General features: G+C 47.5%; 6 protein-coding genes across 6 annotated transcripts; 3 read left to right on the plus strand and 3 right to left on the minus strand.

Moving 5' to 3' along the window:
• Window positions 1-867: 867 nt before the first annotated feature.
• Window positions 868-3,566, minus strand: I303_102784 (uncharacterized protein; the record flags this gene model as incomplete). Its single annotated transcript, XM_018406132.1, has 7 exons — window positions 868-2,332; window positions 2,385-2,474; window positions 2,540-2,658; window positions 2,719-2,779; window positions 2,840-3,122; window positions 3,177-3,241; window positions 3,301-3,566. 7 exons carry the CDS (start codon window positions 3,564-3,566, stop codon window positions 868-870), a joined length of 2,349 nt encoding a protein of 782 aa, XP_018264626.1.
• A 795-nt stretch (window positions 3,567-4,361) lies between these two features.
• Window positions 4,362-6,264, plus strand: I303_102785 (uncharacterized protein; the record flags this gene model as incomplete). The annotated part of the gene is made up of 5 exons (XM_018406133.1): window positions 4,362-4,478; window positions 4,584-5,476; window positions 5,563-5,650; window positions 5,723-5,984; window positions 6,089-6,264. 5 exons carry the CDS (start codon window positions 4,362-4,364, stop codon window positions 6,262-6,264), a joined length of 1,536 nt encoding a protein of 511 aa, XP_018264627.1.
• Window positions 6,265-6,981: 717 nt separating this feature from the next.
• I303_102786 (GTP cyclohydrolase II) lies at window positions 6,982-9,021 on the minus strand (the record flags this gene model as incomplete). Its single annotated transcript, XM_018406134.2, has 3 exons — window positions 6,982-7,010; window positions 7,095-8,654; window positions 8,742-9,021. The coding sequence occupies 3 exons, from the start codon at window positions 9,019-9,021 to the stop codon at window positions 6,982-6,984; spliced, it is 1,869 nt and encodes a 622-aa protein (XP_018264628.2).
• A 1,006-nt stretch (window positions 9,022-10,027) lies between these two features.
• On the plus strand, window positions 10,028-11,209 carry I303_102787 (uncharacterized protein; the record flags this gene model as incomplete). The annotated part of the gene is made up of 5 exons (XM_018406135.1): window positions 10,028-10,138; window positions 10,217-10,373; window positions 10,451-10,717; window positions 10,790-10,994; window positions 11,071-11,209. The coding sequence occupies 5 exons, from the start codon at window positions 10,028-10,030 to the stop codon at window positions 11,207-11,209; spliced, it is 879 nt and encodes a 292-aa protein (XP_018264629.1).
• A 264-nt stretch (window positions 11,210-11,473) lies between these two features.
• Window positions 11,474-13,196, minus strand: I303_102788 (uncharacterized protein; the record flags this gene model as incomplete). The annotated part of the gene is made up of 3 exons (XM_065968627.1): window positions 11,474-12,050; window positions 12,601-12,702; window positions 13,009-13,196. 3 exons carry the CDS (start codon window positions 13,194-13,196, stop codon window positions 11,474-11,476), a joined length of 867 nt encoding a protein of 288 aa, XP_065824699.1.
• Window positions 13,197-13,248: 52 nt separating this feature from the next.
• I303_102789 (uncharacterized protein) lies at window positions 13,249-15,756 on the plus strand (the record flags this gene model as incomplete). Its single annotated transcript, XM_065968628.1, has 7 exons — window positions 13,249-14,600; window positions 14,699-14,784; window positions 14,885-14,988; window positions 15,071-15,148; window positions 15,221-15,231; window positions 15,316-15,609; window positions 15,705-15,756. 7 exons carry the CDS (start codon window positions 13,249-13,251, stop codon window positions 15,754-15,756), a joined length of 1,977 nt encoding a protein of 658 aa, XP_065824700.1.
• Between the last annotated feature and the right edge of the window lie 230 nt (window positions 15,757-15,986).

Consider the following 15,986-nt stretch of genomic DNA (forward strand, 5'->3'; position numbering starts at 1 on the left):
ACCTATGAATCGGGTTACAAGTCACCTACGAGAGGAGAGATCGTCAATAACGCTCAAAGAATGATTGATGCACATATGAGGAGGAGATGAGCTGACTTACAAGCTAAGGCTGAGCGAAGCCGCAAGCCGTAAGTCGTAGGGAAGACGCTTGATGCTTGATACCGCTTGCTGGCTGAAAGGAAGGAAGTTTGCGCGGGTAAAAGGACAAATCCGGCTCTCAAGCTGTACCAGAGTGGAAGTCGACTGGAGTAACCGATGATCCTGTGGAATACCAGTCGGTCGATCTAGTGCGCTGTTACGATTGCCTACGGAAATCTTTCGAAGGATATGCACGTCTGAGGTGAGATGGTGATCAACGTGTTTTGCTCTGATGATGATGTTAGATTGTTACTTGGTGTCTTCGTTCGGATTTGCGGTTGTCTTCCTCTTCTACCTTACGCTTGCGCCCTGACAGTCCAAGACCACGAGGCAGGACCCAGAAGATACTTACGTAACTGCATTCAACCTAATCGATCACAGACCACCTGCTTCTGGCTCCGTCACTGCAATTTGCCTATGCATAACTATCTTGTGCTGATTGTATGAGCTGACCAGCGTCAGCAGCTAAAGGAGCAATTTCTACAAATGGGGTCATACATGCGACATTACTCATCACGGAAATTACAAGGGCATCACCACGAGATTTAGCCCTGTTACCATGAACGATATTGCATTATGATAGGTATGATCAGCTACACGATCAAAGCCATTCCGGATAGATAGTATACAACCGACTCCTCTTCCGTGAAAATCTTCCTCTATGCATACAATTCCTCAAGACCGAATTGTGATAATCGTGTACCCAACTCAACTTGAGTCCCACAGAGATCAAAAAGTCTCATCATCCGCCAGATACTCCTTATAATCCCTCATCCTCCGGTCCAGCTCCGTCTTCAGATCCACCCACTGTGCTTTATACCTGATCAAACACTTTGTCCTTTTCGCCGTACCAGGCCGCGCTCCAGCAATTGTCAATAGCTTGACTGAGGTCGGTTTTTCTTTTTCCGGAGGCCCAAATACAAATTCTCCTTTCCATTCGTCGTTCTCATTCCGCCTTTGACCCCTCTTCAACGCCTCATCTAATCTACTTACAAACAACCTGAATTCCGTCTCTTCAAGCAAGGTCTGTATTTCTTGGTCTAACAGATCATATTTTGACGGAACAAATTCTTTCAAATCGTCAGGGGTAGTATTGAAGTTCGAATACGACATCACACTTAGTCTCGAGGATGGCCTGGACAGCCCAGGCCCAGCTCCTGCTCCACTTGGTGTAGGAGAAGTTATCCTGAAAGACGAAGGAGGAGCGCCCCTCGATCCACCCATACTGGTCCGCCCGACAGGAGCTGTACGGGTTGTAGACCCGCTTGAATAGGCCCGATTACCCATAGTGGGCGTATTGGATCCTCTTGATAATGAGGAGAACGTGGAAGAAAGGCGAGGACGAGGGGGTTCAGGTGTCTTGAGGCTCATTCTGGCTCTCTCGAGATGACTTTGATTGCGGTTGACCGATGAAGGTTCGGCAAGAAGTGTTCGGGAATGCGAGTTCGAGACCGTTAGCCCAGGTAGAGAGACTGCATCGTCCGCTGCTCGAGGAGGTGAGGCGTAGCCCGAGAATTTCGCAGTGGGGCTGGCGACTGGTATTCTGCTCAATCTACGGGACATCGTGGAAGTTACGGATGTATTGCTTGGTGTTGGACTGACGGACCTGGGAAGACCATTTGGTCGTCTCGGATGAATGGGAGTCTGAGTTTGAGTCTGAGTAGTTTCTGCTGGAACTTTAGGAGAGGAATTCCATCTAGGTCTATCTATCGTGGGGTTGCGAGCAGTGGTCGAGGAAGCAGTGGACAGCATTGAGGTTCTGCGACGCAGGGGAAGAGGTTTCATGGCTGCATCGGGAGAAAGGGTTGAGGTGGAAGTGCCCTTGACAGACGGAGACGTGTGAGTGCGAGGTAAAGATTGTCGAGGTGATCGGGTCGAGGTCGTAGATATGCCGGAGGAGACAGACGACGAATGGCTTCTGGCTGGATTATTGTCGTAGCTCAATCTGGTCCGAGAAGAGCCGTAGCTTGACGAAGTAGACTCGCGCGACTTGATTGTAGCTTGACCGAAATAGTCGCTCCTCGAATCGTTTGAGCTATACGGCGAAGCAATATCTGCCAACAACTCGATATCCTCGCCAGAGTCTAGATATTCCATTTCCGCTTGACGTTGAGATATTACTATGCGTGTCCTGGCGCTCAGCTGCTGAAGTTGTTTCTGCAAAGCCGCCCATCTCTGACTCATCTCGCTGAGCCTACAGCCACAACACCGTCAATATTGATTAAATTCACACAAATGTAACTTACCGTCTGAGCGATTCGCCATTCTTGATAGGTCGGTCAGATATGCTCTTATCCATCGTTTTTATGATTTTGTTGATGCTGGGCACGTACGTACTGCGGATTGGTCGCATCGTCAGCGCATACGATAGACCTGCGATATAGGCTGGAATTTCACTCACGACGTCATGGACTCGTGACCTTTTGTCAGCTTGCGCAAGTGCTCGATAGAAGGGTGATCGTCGAACTCGGCGTTGGAAGTCAGATCCGCCGACGGGTTCGTCATTCTCTTGAGATATGTCTATAATCAGCAGATAGAGTCAGCAGCCAGAAATGGATCGATACTGCTGGGTAGGCTAACTTGACACTCGACCAGACTCTTCTGCAATGGATCCATCATAGCTTCGGCTTGATCAGCGGTTCTGTTAGGAAAGCAAGCTCAGCTCGAGGTCGTGCCGCATCTCCGCTCAATCCTGACCTACGTCCTGAAACGTATCAGCCATCCATCCTCTTTCATTTCCTCCAATAACCATTTCTGCTGATCCTCGACTTTCTTCCAATCTTCCATGATCACCTCCAGTCCCTCCTGAAGCTCTTGGGTATGCGAGCCAGATTGGGCTGCTATGGACGATGATAAGGAAGTAATTTGAGGACGCAGCAGCAGAGTCGAGTCAGACAGCGAGGAAAGCAGGTTGTCTATGCGTGATGGTGCTGATTGAGCTGAGGATGTGGACGGAACAGATGAATGCCGTAGTTCCTGTATTTCTGCGTTGGGAATTAGCGGAGAGACAAGCCAAGATGGATTGAGTTTAGACTTACCATATATGCGATCTAGCAAGAGAGCGACTTCATGCGACAATGATCGCATTCTCTTCTCCACTGCTCTGTACACCGTAGCGATCAGTTACTGTTTGGAAAGAATTTGGAGGCCAAGCAGACTCACTTGTGCGGGCTGTCAACCCCGCCGTCGCTGACTTCGCTCGAGCTAGACTTCCGAGACTGCACACCGCTTGTGGGATTGTGTTCGGGATGTTCATTTTGATCTGCCAATCCACTTGATGGCGTATGATCCGATGAATCGTTGGTATCGTTCGTCATGATGTCTATATCGTTCTTCGGTAATGACTGTTGCAGGCTATCAACCTCGCCATCATTCAACGAGATATTCTGAGCTATCGAAGCCAACTCTTCGTCTGATGCCGTCGACATCTTGCAAGGTCCCGTACCCCTCCAGCTCGAAGACCGAGTTGTGTTCGACTGTATCTAGTATCGCAAGATCAAGAGGCTACTATGTCGTCATTGTCGTGTACTCATCGTTGGATGAAGAGTTTGCATGTAGGACAAAACAGATTAGAAGCATCTTGCGCTTTGTAGTGAAACGTCATGATTTACAATCAACGGACTTCTCCTGACCGGAGCCACGCGTCAAATGGTCGATCACTGCAAATTACTAATGCAATTAGAAACAGACAGAGACAATTTGTAATAGGATTAAGGAAGCGTTGAACAATGATTACAACCGTTAGACCGGTTCCTGAATAAGGGTAATTGATGCTGTCATTCTTAAAACGCGCCATTCGTACGGTGGGGGTGTGAGTGACAAACTATATATTTAACCTGACCAGTGCACTTCCGCTTGCGGCCATCATCCTGCTTACACCTACCTCATTCACATCCCATCCCATCCCATACCATACATACCTCGCATCCGACTCACCTCAATTAGTCATTCAAACGTATCGCTGCATTGCATACACACGCACACCTTGCAAGTGATCGCTCTATCATACTTGTATTCATAGCACAAATTCAAGTGAAGACGTTGACGACGACGACCCGATTGGTGAAACGCACACGCCGATTCTGAAATCTCGTCATAGCCGGTTGGCATCATTCCCACCGCTCACACTGCAATTGTAAAAGCCTCATTCAACGACTTTGCGTTCCTCTCTCTTCTTCTCACCGACCTTGACTTCCCCTTAGACATAGAGGCACACATACAAAATGTCGACGACCTGGACCAACATCCTCAACGACCTCAACAGGGATGTAGCAAGGGATCAGCCTAAAGACGTGATACAATGGGGTGCAGATTGGTTTCAATCCAAACTTCGACAAGAGGTAAGCATCTACGACTCCATCTTCTTCCTATCGCAATATCAAGACTCCAGCTCTCCCAGCTTTTTCAACGCGGCTACGCTGATGTATTCATGGTTGCGTTTATAGCGACAAGTATCCAAGACATCGGGTTCCGGTCCACAAGGTGGACGAAAGGGTGCACCCGGCTCAATAGGCTTCAACGCACCTGGCGTATCATCCGACTTGGATCCTCACGCCTTATCTCCCTTCTCAGAACAAGGTCCTGCCGACTCGCCCTTCGGCGCTGGCGGACCCAGAAGAGCAACCGTTCCTACAGGTTCCAACCCCCACCAACAACAACATCAACCTATCTTCAACCCTTCTTTCGGATCTCCCGGTGCTGGCGGACCAGGTGCAGATTCGTCTCCATTCAGCGAAGGCGTCTCATCTTTCCCTGCTTCAAGCGGTGCACCCACCTTCAATCACTCCCCCTTCGGCGCTATGAACACCACGACCAGCGAGGAAGCCAACGATGAACCGCCTATCCCGTCTTACGCCTTGGGCAGACGAACATCCGTATCAGCAGAATCCCTCGTGCCTACCAATCAACGGGGATTCGCTGCTTCCGGAGGATTGTTGGAAACTACAATGGAAGAGGAGGACGAATCCACACCCAACCCCAACTCTGTTGCAGGAGGAAACAATAACGCGATTCCATCTTTCCCAAAGACTGAGGAACAGCTTAACCGAATCAAACAAGCTATCAAGCCCAACTTCCTCTTCCGAAACCTCGATGAAGAACAAGAGGCAGATGTGCTGGCAGCTATGAAAGAAGTCAACATCTCCGCTGGTGAGATGATCATCGAACAAGGTGCTGCGGGAGACTACTTCTACGTGGTCGAAAGTGGAGAACTTGATATCTTCGTCAAGAAAGATGGTCAGGTCATCGATCCTGAGAAAGGCGACAGACCATTACTCGGTAAGAAGGTGGCAACCTGTAAAGAGGGTAGCTCGTTCGGTGAACTTGCTTTGATGCACAAGTAAGCACAACTGTTTTCAAGCCTTTCAATCTCACTCTTCAACAAAGAAGTCTTCACAAGGCTGACACGTTACTGGATGGTTGTAGTGCCCCGCGAGCAGCTTCCATCCTGTCCATCACTCCTTGTACGCTCTGGGCTTTGGACAGAGTATCTTTCCGAACCATTCTGCTTGATGTGAGTTTGATCTGCCCAACAGTCATCCTCAAGGCGAAAATTAGCTTATTGATGATCACTCTTTGCAAATAGCACACTTCAAGAAAGAGAAGATTGTATGAATCCTTCTTATCCGAGGTCCAGATCCTCCAGTCGCTCCAACCTCACGAACGAGCCAAGATTGCCGATGTCCTCGAATCGCGAACCTTCAACCAGGGCGAAGACGTGATCAAGCAAGGCGAAGCAGGAGACGAGTTCTTCTTGATCGAGAGTGGAAATGCCATCGCCATCAAACGGGGCGAAGACGGTCGAGAGAGCGTCGTCAAGAGATACAGTAAAGGAGATTACTTTGGAGGTGAGTCTCGCATATACCACATACAGCATGTCTTGATCAGAAGTCGACTCGGGAAAAGTAGGCTGATCATGCATAATACGCAATTTGTGATCCGCGATTCGCAGAACTTGCCCTTCTCAATAAACAGACTCGAGCAGCTACCGTCCGAGCCGAAGGTTCAGGAGGTGAACCTCTCCGAGTGGCCTTCTTGGGCGAACAAGCGTTCACCAGGCTCTTGGGTCCCGTTAAAGATATCATGGCGAGATCCGTCAATGAGATTTACGGTTTCTCTACTAGGTAAAGGTGGAGATAAAGAGTGAAGAGTGGCGAGTGAAGGATGAAAGGATGAAGAATGAGTAGAAGTAGTATAGCTCGACAATGAATGTCATAGTCCACTTTATTTTAGTTCAATTTAGTTTAGCTTAGTTCATATCGTTGCGTTTTATGGCATTTTTCAGCAAGGCATGAAATGAAATGAATCAGTCATCAGTAAGTATCAGTCCAGTCATGCAGTTTGTCTGTCATACATTGGCGGTCTTCGTTTCATCTTCATCTTATTCATCCTATGAATCGCTTTCATTCGCTCCTTGATTTCAGTAAGTACTGTACAACAACAATAAAAGACAGATCTGAGAGATCTTTGCTTGATTCGTGCTCTGCGTGCTCTGCGTGCTCTGCGTGCTCTGCGTGAACGATGACTAGGGAAAAAAATGCATGTGCATCACCTCATAATCATAGTAAGGCAAAACGCAGAGTAATTTTCCCTTTCCCTTTCCCTTTGCCCGAATGATGTGAAGGAATACGAGGAAGGTATATGTTTTGTACAATTCAAGAAGTATGCGATTATCAAGCTGTGTGTTATTCTGAGGGCGGAAAGTGTTTTTGTGCCTGGATGCAAGCAAGGTGGAATTCGATCGATCGGGGCCCTGTTCATTCGTTCATGCCAACAGAACCTTTGTCCCAGTACTATGTGGACATGCCAACAACTTGTGATTTGCTCGAGCATGGTGTCTTTGTCTTATTGTAGGTTTTCCGGTATATCAATCACTATTCGATAATTGCCCGTATTCATCAGCTCGTGTCGATCTGCTGTTGATAGCATTATCCTAGAAAGAAAAGGTTCAAACTCACTATGACCCATCCTCTCAACTTTAGTCCTAAGATATCTCTCTAGCTCTACGCCTTTAGCCGCACCAGCTCCAATTAGACCTACGCCGGCTCGCCTTTCTCGCCAATCATGGAATTCTTTCTCTTTCTCGTCTTCATCGTCAGTTCTATCTTCGTCAATGCCTTCCCCTTCATCGTGGTGGTGATGCTTGGGATGTTCATCCTGAGTCGGACATTGCCAATCCCTCGGAGTCATTCCTACCCTTTCCACGATCTTGATCCCCTCATTCTGAAGACCCACTACCTTTTCTGGATTATTCGTCAATAGCCTGATCCCACCTTGAGATAGTCCTAAATCCTTTAACATCTCAGCAGCTATATCGTATTTCCTCTCATCCGCTCCATGACCAAGTAACAAGTTCGCCGTTACTGTATCATTACCCAAATCTTGGAGGTTATACGCTCTAATTTTCTCCAGTAAGCCGATCCCCCGGCCTTCTTGTCGGAGGTAAATCACGACTCCTCGACCAGGCACGGATCGCGCATTCGGAGAAGTTGAGGGGGAAGATGATCTAGATGGGTCGGGCGTAGGTAAGATATCTTCAGCTGTCGAGTGTGACTGATGAGGATGAGGGTGGGCGTGTTGATGGAATTGTTGGGTAATTTGACTTTTGAGATGTTGTGGTAGAGCAATTTGTCGTAATGCTTCGTCTAGCTGTTCTCCACAATCGCATCGCATCGAACCTATCGTTTCGCCCGTATAGCATTCCGAATGAATTCGTACCAAAGGCTTGACGTCCTCTTCCACTTCTTCTACGCTCATTTCTACATCGTTCTGGTTCACAGCCGGACTTGGAATTGGATTTTGATTTGGATTTGGGTTAGACTCAGTTTGACCAGGTAGTAGTCTTCCCGTGTATGCGCCTCGGACTAGACGCTCCATCTCAGTCTCCCCTTCTCGCCATACAGCATCTAACGAGGCGCTCCGGATCTCCTTCCGTCCCTTCGGAGCGGCTTTCTTAGCTTTGGGATCCAGCTGTATCGGGTCGATGACTATAGCCAAGTGTTCTTTCGTATCCACAGAATTATGGTATAAATGCAAGAAAAGCTCGCCGTGCGGAGTAGGTATTCGGGTTCGTGCCATACATTTCACTCTTGGTCGTGGCGCCAAGGAGTTCGGAACGATCGATGGAGACGAATGCTTCGGATGGAAATAGTTGGAAGATGAAGACGGTGAGGCCGCTTGTAATGTCTGAGAAATCGGGGTGGGGTCTATCGACATCTTCCGCTTGGATCTGCTTATACTGGACAGTGTGTTCTGATCTTTCCCTATTGAACTTGATATTGATAATGGAGATGTGATCATTTTCGGACTTCTGGCTTGAGGTATCGGGATAGCGGAAGAAGAAGAGGAAGCTTGGTTCTGTTGAGCGGCAGCTTTCGCTCGTGACTCTGCCTCTAAGCGTAGTCGCTCGCTGCGTGGTGCTTGTGTTGATCGGACGGCAACTCTGGGTTGCAGATGAGACGAGGGAGAGGGAGATGAAGGTCGGGATTCGTCGCATGATGCATATGCTCCTGTACGCGCTGCGGTATAGGTTAGCTCGCTGGTTTACTCAGACGTTGAGAGCTGCAGACAGATAATAAGAGGAGAAGGACAGCATGATCACTCACGTCCATGTCCGAAATGATGTCGACTGATCTTCTCACTTCCAGCAATAACAGCGCTGATCATCAGAGCATCCATAGGACTGTCTCGTCTGGGTAAAGATTTCTTTCGTTGTCCTTGTTCTTGTCCTTGACCTTGGACCTGGGTTTGCGACGTTGATGCCGAAAGTGCAGATGAAGGCAACGGACCGAGAGTCGACGAATCAGAGGTTAGGAATGACAAGACATCGAGATCGCCCTGTGTAGGTGAGTGGTGCGATTGAGACATCGTGCGAGTGGAAGGCATATTTTGTTGATCCAATTCGACCCAAGTCAAGGCAATTCAAATTAGATAAAAGCAGCTGTTGAGTGAGGAATGACGATTTGAGAATGATTTTGTCGTCTGAACCAAGAATGAGGAATTGTCCGGTCGAAGCCGATCTGCGCTTTGATTGTTGGAGTCGAAGTTTGCAGAATTGAATTATAAGCTTTTCAGCCGTTACTTGTATTGCCTCTGTCGTACGCGATGCAGTACAGTCTTGCGTTCAGCTTGATCAGTGGATTTTCGGATGAATCCTGCTTGATGTTATTGTTGTCGTTGTGTCTATCACCGAGGTGATTGTGCTTCACTTCCCAGTCATTTGTCATGGTTATTGGTAATTTTCCTCGTCCTTGTTGTTCTGCTTACACAACCATAGCACCAATTCCGTGATCGTTTTTCCACCCCGCCGGAAGTAACCGATCAACCGATTCATCAGCATTACATAAGCACGAGATCACGGACATAATCCATTTTTCTCAAGTGGGGTGAGTAAATATAATAAAAGTGTTCTGCTGCACGTGGTGAGGTACGACGCTCAGCACCGGTTCCAGTCTCGGTAGCGAGATGATACCTCGATCTCGTTATTGAGGAAGTTGGAAAGCGATAAGATAGGAAACAAACTAAAAATAGAAGTACCGAAATCAACTAGAGATTCATAGGTAGCGAACATGTTAGCGATGATGTTCGTTGTACAGGAGCAAGGAGAAACACGAAACACAGCATGTCCATGAGGAAGATCCAATTCAAATTTCGGTACCGATAGTTGGGATTGAATGAAAACTTTGTTCGAAGTTGATCAAAATGTGAAAGGTATATAAAGATCGGCGCATGCAGGTCATAGCTGAACGGCTTCTTACCTTCATCAACAAATCACTCAACTGACATAAACAAACGCACAAGACTCGTCCACTATTGATTTATTGACCCAACTCATACTCTACCGCATAGATACAGCTTTACCAGTACACAGGCAATTATTCAAGCAATCATCATGTCTTCCGCATCGACTCAACCGGATTACACCACCATCTCCAACATCAACTTCACCGGTGGATTTCCAACTTCAGCTGATCTAGCTCCGTCAATCGTCTTTCTCATCCTGGTAAGTCAACTTTGTTCGACTCCTCTCAAGCCTGCTCATAACGTATACCGAGCTGATCACGTCTGTCATCCTCCATAGTACGCCTTAACGATACCTGTGTTGCTCTGGCGATGGTTCCGTAAATCCGACCGAACCACCATCCTGATCCGACCCACAGTCTTCCAAGCATGTAGAATAGGCATGCTCGTCATCCGAGCTTACATGTCCAAGAACACTTACGGAGAGGGTCTTTTGAGTGAGTCAGGCTCATACATACACTTCATTCTGCCAAAATCGGATTTTGTGCTGACTGTCATTTGTTTGGTTGTGCAGTCGCCGAGCTCGTACTTGTATCAATCGGTTTCCTATTCCTCATCGATCCCGTTTCTGAATTATGGAAGAATCAAGTCGCCTCTCACATGCCGAAACATGAACGACCAGGGTGGATTGTCCGTCTCACTTGGCTCATCAAAATCCTTATCTTGGTCGCTATCGCCACAGCCATCGCTGGATCCGTCCAGATCTCAAGCGCCATCGATGATCCCTCGAAATTAGACATGGTCAAGCACTTGAGACAAGCAAGTGTCGTTGTCTCTTTCGGTAAATCTCTTCTACCCCACTCCCTGACGATCTTGGATTTAACAAATCGCTGATGCTTGGAATACACTTTAGCGGCTGTGGTTGTGGTAGCTATCGCTGCTGCATTGACGCACTTCAGATACCCTCTCGATCACCGAGGTACGATCTACATCTTGACCGTCGCCGCGTGCTTGATCATCGTCTCGGTCTATCGAATGGTCCAGACTTTCTCCACGGACCCAAGTGCCCCTGTCAGATCTTTAGCTGCGTTTTGGGTATTACAGATGGTCTTCGAATTGTGAGTTTCTCTGCACAGCAATCGTACCATACACAATCGGGGACATCAGCTAATATTTGGTATTCCGTTCTATTAGCTTCGCATTCTGCTTGATCATCGGTATCTCCATCCCAACTTGGTTCCCTGGAGAGAAAGGTCGATTATCCCGAACCAATTCGGATGAAGAGATGGGGCGTATAACTCCTGCCCAACAAGTACAGGTCCAACAGAAATAAGCGGTCCTCAAACACTTGATCCACGCACCAGGAAGAGGCCGAACTCGAATGGTGCATATACATTCCCAATAGAGTCTCAGGATTGATTCGATCACATATACCAATAATAGACGAATTGAAATACCTCTTAGCCTGTTACATACCATATCACTGCAAGTAGAATAGATGTTTTATAGTTTCCTCATGTATCATGAATTATCATGACCTTTGCATGGGCTTATTGATGATCCTGATGATCCTTATAACTTACTGATCATCTCAAGTCTAATCGACTAAGTCTGATTTGACCTCTTGCTTGGTTGTTACATCCATTTCCTGTTTGTTACGTTCTTCCTCCCTTGCTCTCTCCCGGACTGCTTTCCGCTTTCGAGCCCGTAGATCGCGTTTCTTTTGTGCTAAATCACCTCTATCTCGAAGCTGTAGCTCCAATAACGGTTCAGTGGAAGTACTACTTCTCAAATGCCATCTGTTACGCTGTTTCTGTCCTTCCCCAGGCTTATCATTCTCTGCATTTCCAAGTGCAAATCCAATCACCCTTCCATTCGATCTGACTCGATCTTCACGAAGCTCATGCTCTTCCTCTCCTTCTCCCCCTCGCATATCTTCATGCTTATCGGCATCGGCATCGGCATCGGCATTTTGATCCTTGAGATCCTCGTTCTTCAGAAGCTGGAGCAGCGATCCCTTCTCGGGCTTACGACCCCTCTTCTTCCCCTTGGGTTTCTTCTTCTTCTTTCGTCCGTTGGACTGACCAGAAGTAAGACGAGGTTTGGCTGAGGGCGTTGTGGGCCTGGAGGTGGATCGTCGAGGTGCGGGCGTTTCGGTTCGTTCTTTTTGATGACTACGCCGCTGGACGGTGCGCTTGAGCCTGGTTCTGTCTTCATTGTCTATTGTCCATAAGGTAGGATCTGGGAAGGAATGATTGATGCGTTGAATACGACGTGGTGTTTATTTCATGAATCCTACATGAGCAAATAACTGCTTGAGAGACCAAGTCTGATGCGGACAATGATTTACAGCACACAGATTAAATATTGATGTCTCAAAGCTGATTATATTCCATGGCGCTTTGGTCGCTTTCTGCATTGATCGCCAGACAGAATCTTCAAACCGCAACGCCGGCATTGCACTAGACTTCACACGTTATATTGTACAATCATGCTGCTGATGCTGATGCCGATGCCGATGCCGATGCCGAGTGTCCTTTGTTTTGTCTCTCCCATACCATGTCAATGAGGAATGAAAGCAGAGTAGCTCAAGTGATCACCCGAAGTCGAGTTATCTGGACGAACCGGCGAAGTAGTCAAACTTGCCTCGCAGCAAGATGAGTATGGTTCGTCACATACCGGCCGAAAGAGATAAGAGGCGGGGTGACTTGACATGATATTCACGAGGAGACTCTGGACGCCTGATCATCGCCTCGAGCAGACTTGAAGTCCATGAGACTAGACCAGACTAGACCTCTGCTAAGCTCAGATCCGACAGACATGCATCTGCGTTTGAAAGTGAATTGTCATTGCGCCTTGGTGCTGCTGCGACTGCCTGGATGGTCCGGCCCGTCTACATAGGATTGAAAGTAACGTTACGAATAACGAATGATTCGTCATACCTTGGTTGTACCTGGTGAATATTACAAAATCAGGAACAGGTCTGTCTGTGGATGTTCTAAAAACAGACAAACAACATCCGAAAACGGTACTGCAGGAATGTAGGACTCATGAGTTCGTCATACCTTGACTGAGTTCTACAAATGCTACTGTATCCCCTCATGAAGACACCTTTGTAGTCTGTCTACCTACATGCGTTCAATCCGCTTAGCGTTCACTTGGCGCACATCATAGTGCATCCCCGCTTGGATATCGTTCCTTTGACCGGCCGACAAAGGTATCCGCCGAACCTCGACCAGCACAGCCGAGTTGCCCTTCTTCTCCCTCTTCAACAAGTTCTCATCACTCCAAATCTGGCGGACAAGACAATCATCGGTCATCGTGAATCAGTCTGATTATCTGTCTGGCAGTCGAATTGTCGTATTGATCAGGATGTCGGGAAATTACCAGAACCCCTCGACAACCGAAGATACCCGTACGACCGAAGCCGCAACAGCATCTCAAGATCAAGGAAATTCAGCAGCAGCAAGCGACCAAGCAACTACACCGAAACCCAACAAGTTGGATAAGGTCAAATCTGTCTTCAGCCTTGGACCGCCCATATCTACTACTCAAGGGCATGAGACATCGCAAGAGGAGAGCATACGGCGAAAATACGAGACCCTCAGTAATGAAAATCCCGAGGAATTGGAGCGGCGGGGTAGAGCGGCGATGATGATACAGAAGACCTATCGGGGTCATGTCGATAGACAGCGAGTCAAAGCCATGCGTCTGCAGAAAGACGCCAGATGGGATGATCTAGTCAAGCAAACGGGAGAAGCAGCCTACACGAAAGGTCAGTTGGACAACAAGAACGACGTTAAATCCAGGTGGCGCAGAGCTGTCCAAGCTGCTTCCAGATTAGAAAAAGGAGAAGGGGTTTATAATCCACCCAATCATCTGACTGAAGATATCCCGGCGGAAGAGTTATCGGAGAAAGTCAAGAAACAACGAAAAGCTACTTTCTGGGGAAGTTTATCGATACCCATAGGTAAAACTGCTGATACCGATGCGACATCTCGACCTGGACATGGACATGGACAAGGGAAAGGGGATGAAAGGGAGAGAGACGAGAATGAGGTATTGCCTTTCCATAGTAAAGCGTTGGAACAGCAACATTGGTTGGAGATGATAGATGGGAAACATCGGTATGGGAGTAACATGAAGTATTATTTTAGGAAATGGAAAGAGGATGAGACGACCTCGGATAATTTCTTCAGATGGTTAGATAGAGGACAAGGCAAAGATCTCGATCTGGAAGTATTGCCCCGCGAAAGACTGGAGAAAGAACGTATCACCTACCTGTCAGCTGAACAGCGGCTAAATTATCTAGTGAAAGTCGACAGAGATGGACTGCTTAGATGGGCTAGGAATAATGAACTGGTGGATACCGCAGCGGGGAAATGGAAAGACGCAGGAGATGGGAATGGGATTATACCTGAAGATGATCTCTCATGCGATGAAGGCGAAGAAGAAGGCGACCAACATCACTCGAAAGCAAATATGGAAGATGTCTATGCAAGTACATCAAGCACACCGTGGAAGCAGCGACAGCATCCGTCCGGGTCGAGCTCGACGGATAGCTTGTCGAGTGATAGTTATTCGGCAGAATCGGATCTGGACGATAATGAGGATACCCACTACGTAGGGTTGGATAAAGAGGAAGAGAAAGGATGGTTGGAAAGGAAGAAGAAGAGGTTGACACCTGGAGGAATGAGGAAAGAGCTTCTCCGCAAGACTGTTAGGTGAGGCGAACGCTTTTCTTTTCGAAGAACCAACAGATGAGGCAGAATATTATGACAAGCTGCTGCGAGGCGCTGACCAGTGATCGTCTTTCATACAGGCGGAATACCTGGATATACGTGAGCGATATGAAGCTCAACCTGTTCATAGGGATCAAGAAGAGCGGGACTTTTCAGCATTCATCATGCAAGTCAGAACGGGTCCACCCGATGTGTTACTGTGCTTGTGCAGCGGACCTGTAGCTCATATGGAAGATTTTGAGCTGACACACAGCGATGCAACGTAGTCTTGGCAGGCGGGAAAGTCACCTCGGCAGGCATCATCGTTGTCAAACATGGTTTAATCAAGTCGCTCAATCCGCTTAGTGGTCATTATCGATCCTCGATAGATGTGAGTGGGACCGTATACGCCCCAGCACACAATGAAAGTATAGCATCTCACCATAAGCTAAATTGATGTGGCTGTGCAATAGCATTTCAGGGCGTTCATTGGGCAATTGGAGGGTCGAGGTGTAGATTTGAGCCATGTTAAAATAGCTAAGAGCGTTCTTGTGAGTAGTGTGGTCATTTCACTGTCTGCGACATGTATTTGTTGCTTTGAGCTGATGCGATCTTCGTTATAGTCATTATGGGGGTGAGCCCAATCCCCATCTACACATCATTGAGCTTGTCGTCACTCTTGTTATCATTGAACGAGGCTAACATTGTGTTTATCTAGATTATCGAAATACTCCAGATTCACCAAACGCGAACAATCATTAATCACCCACGTGAAGAAGGCCTTGCATCTTTCCTCCGAACCAACGGAAGAAGAGAAGTCCGCGCAATTACAAGCGAATGCGGAGCGGGAAGAGAAAGAGCATCAAGAACGGATGAAGGATATACATGCTGCAGAACAGGAGAGCGGGTATGTGCAGAAGAATGAACATGGCCAGGATGACGAAGAGGAGGAAGAGGAAGTGAGGCGGTTGAGAAGGAGGGTTTTGTATGGCAAAGAGAAGGAGAGCGATATGTGAGTAATTCTGCATCATCCTGATTTTAGGAGCAAAAGCAGGAGAGTTCTGACTTATAAATTGTCTTGAATCGTTGATTGATCGATCATTGTAGCGAGAACAAAGAGCGGAAAGAAGATACGGAACGAGAAGTGAGACCGACGTAGTGCGAAGGATTCAAAGTATAGAATTTTGACCCTCGGGTCGGGTCCACATATGGACCGTCATGTCATGTTGTAAAAGCACAATCGTTGTCCTTTTGTTTCATTAGATCCACCCAACATATCCAGCACCATAATACCAATTCATACATACATAATTATACCTTCGGAGATGTAATCGCTTTTAACGGATCACATGATGATTACTAATCATTTTACTTCATACGAATGACCAC

The sequence above is a fragment of the Kwoniella dejecticola genome, chromosome 3 (genome assembly GCF_000512565.2).
Source record: "Kwoniella dejecticola CBS 10117 chromosome 3, complete sequence".
Lineage (NCBI taxonomy): Eukaryota > Fungi > Basidiomycota > Tremellomycetes > Tremellales > Cryptococcaceae > Kwoniella > Kwoniella dejecticola.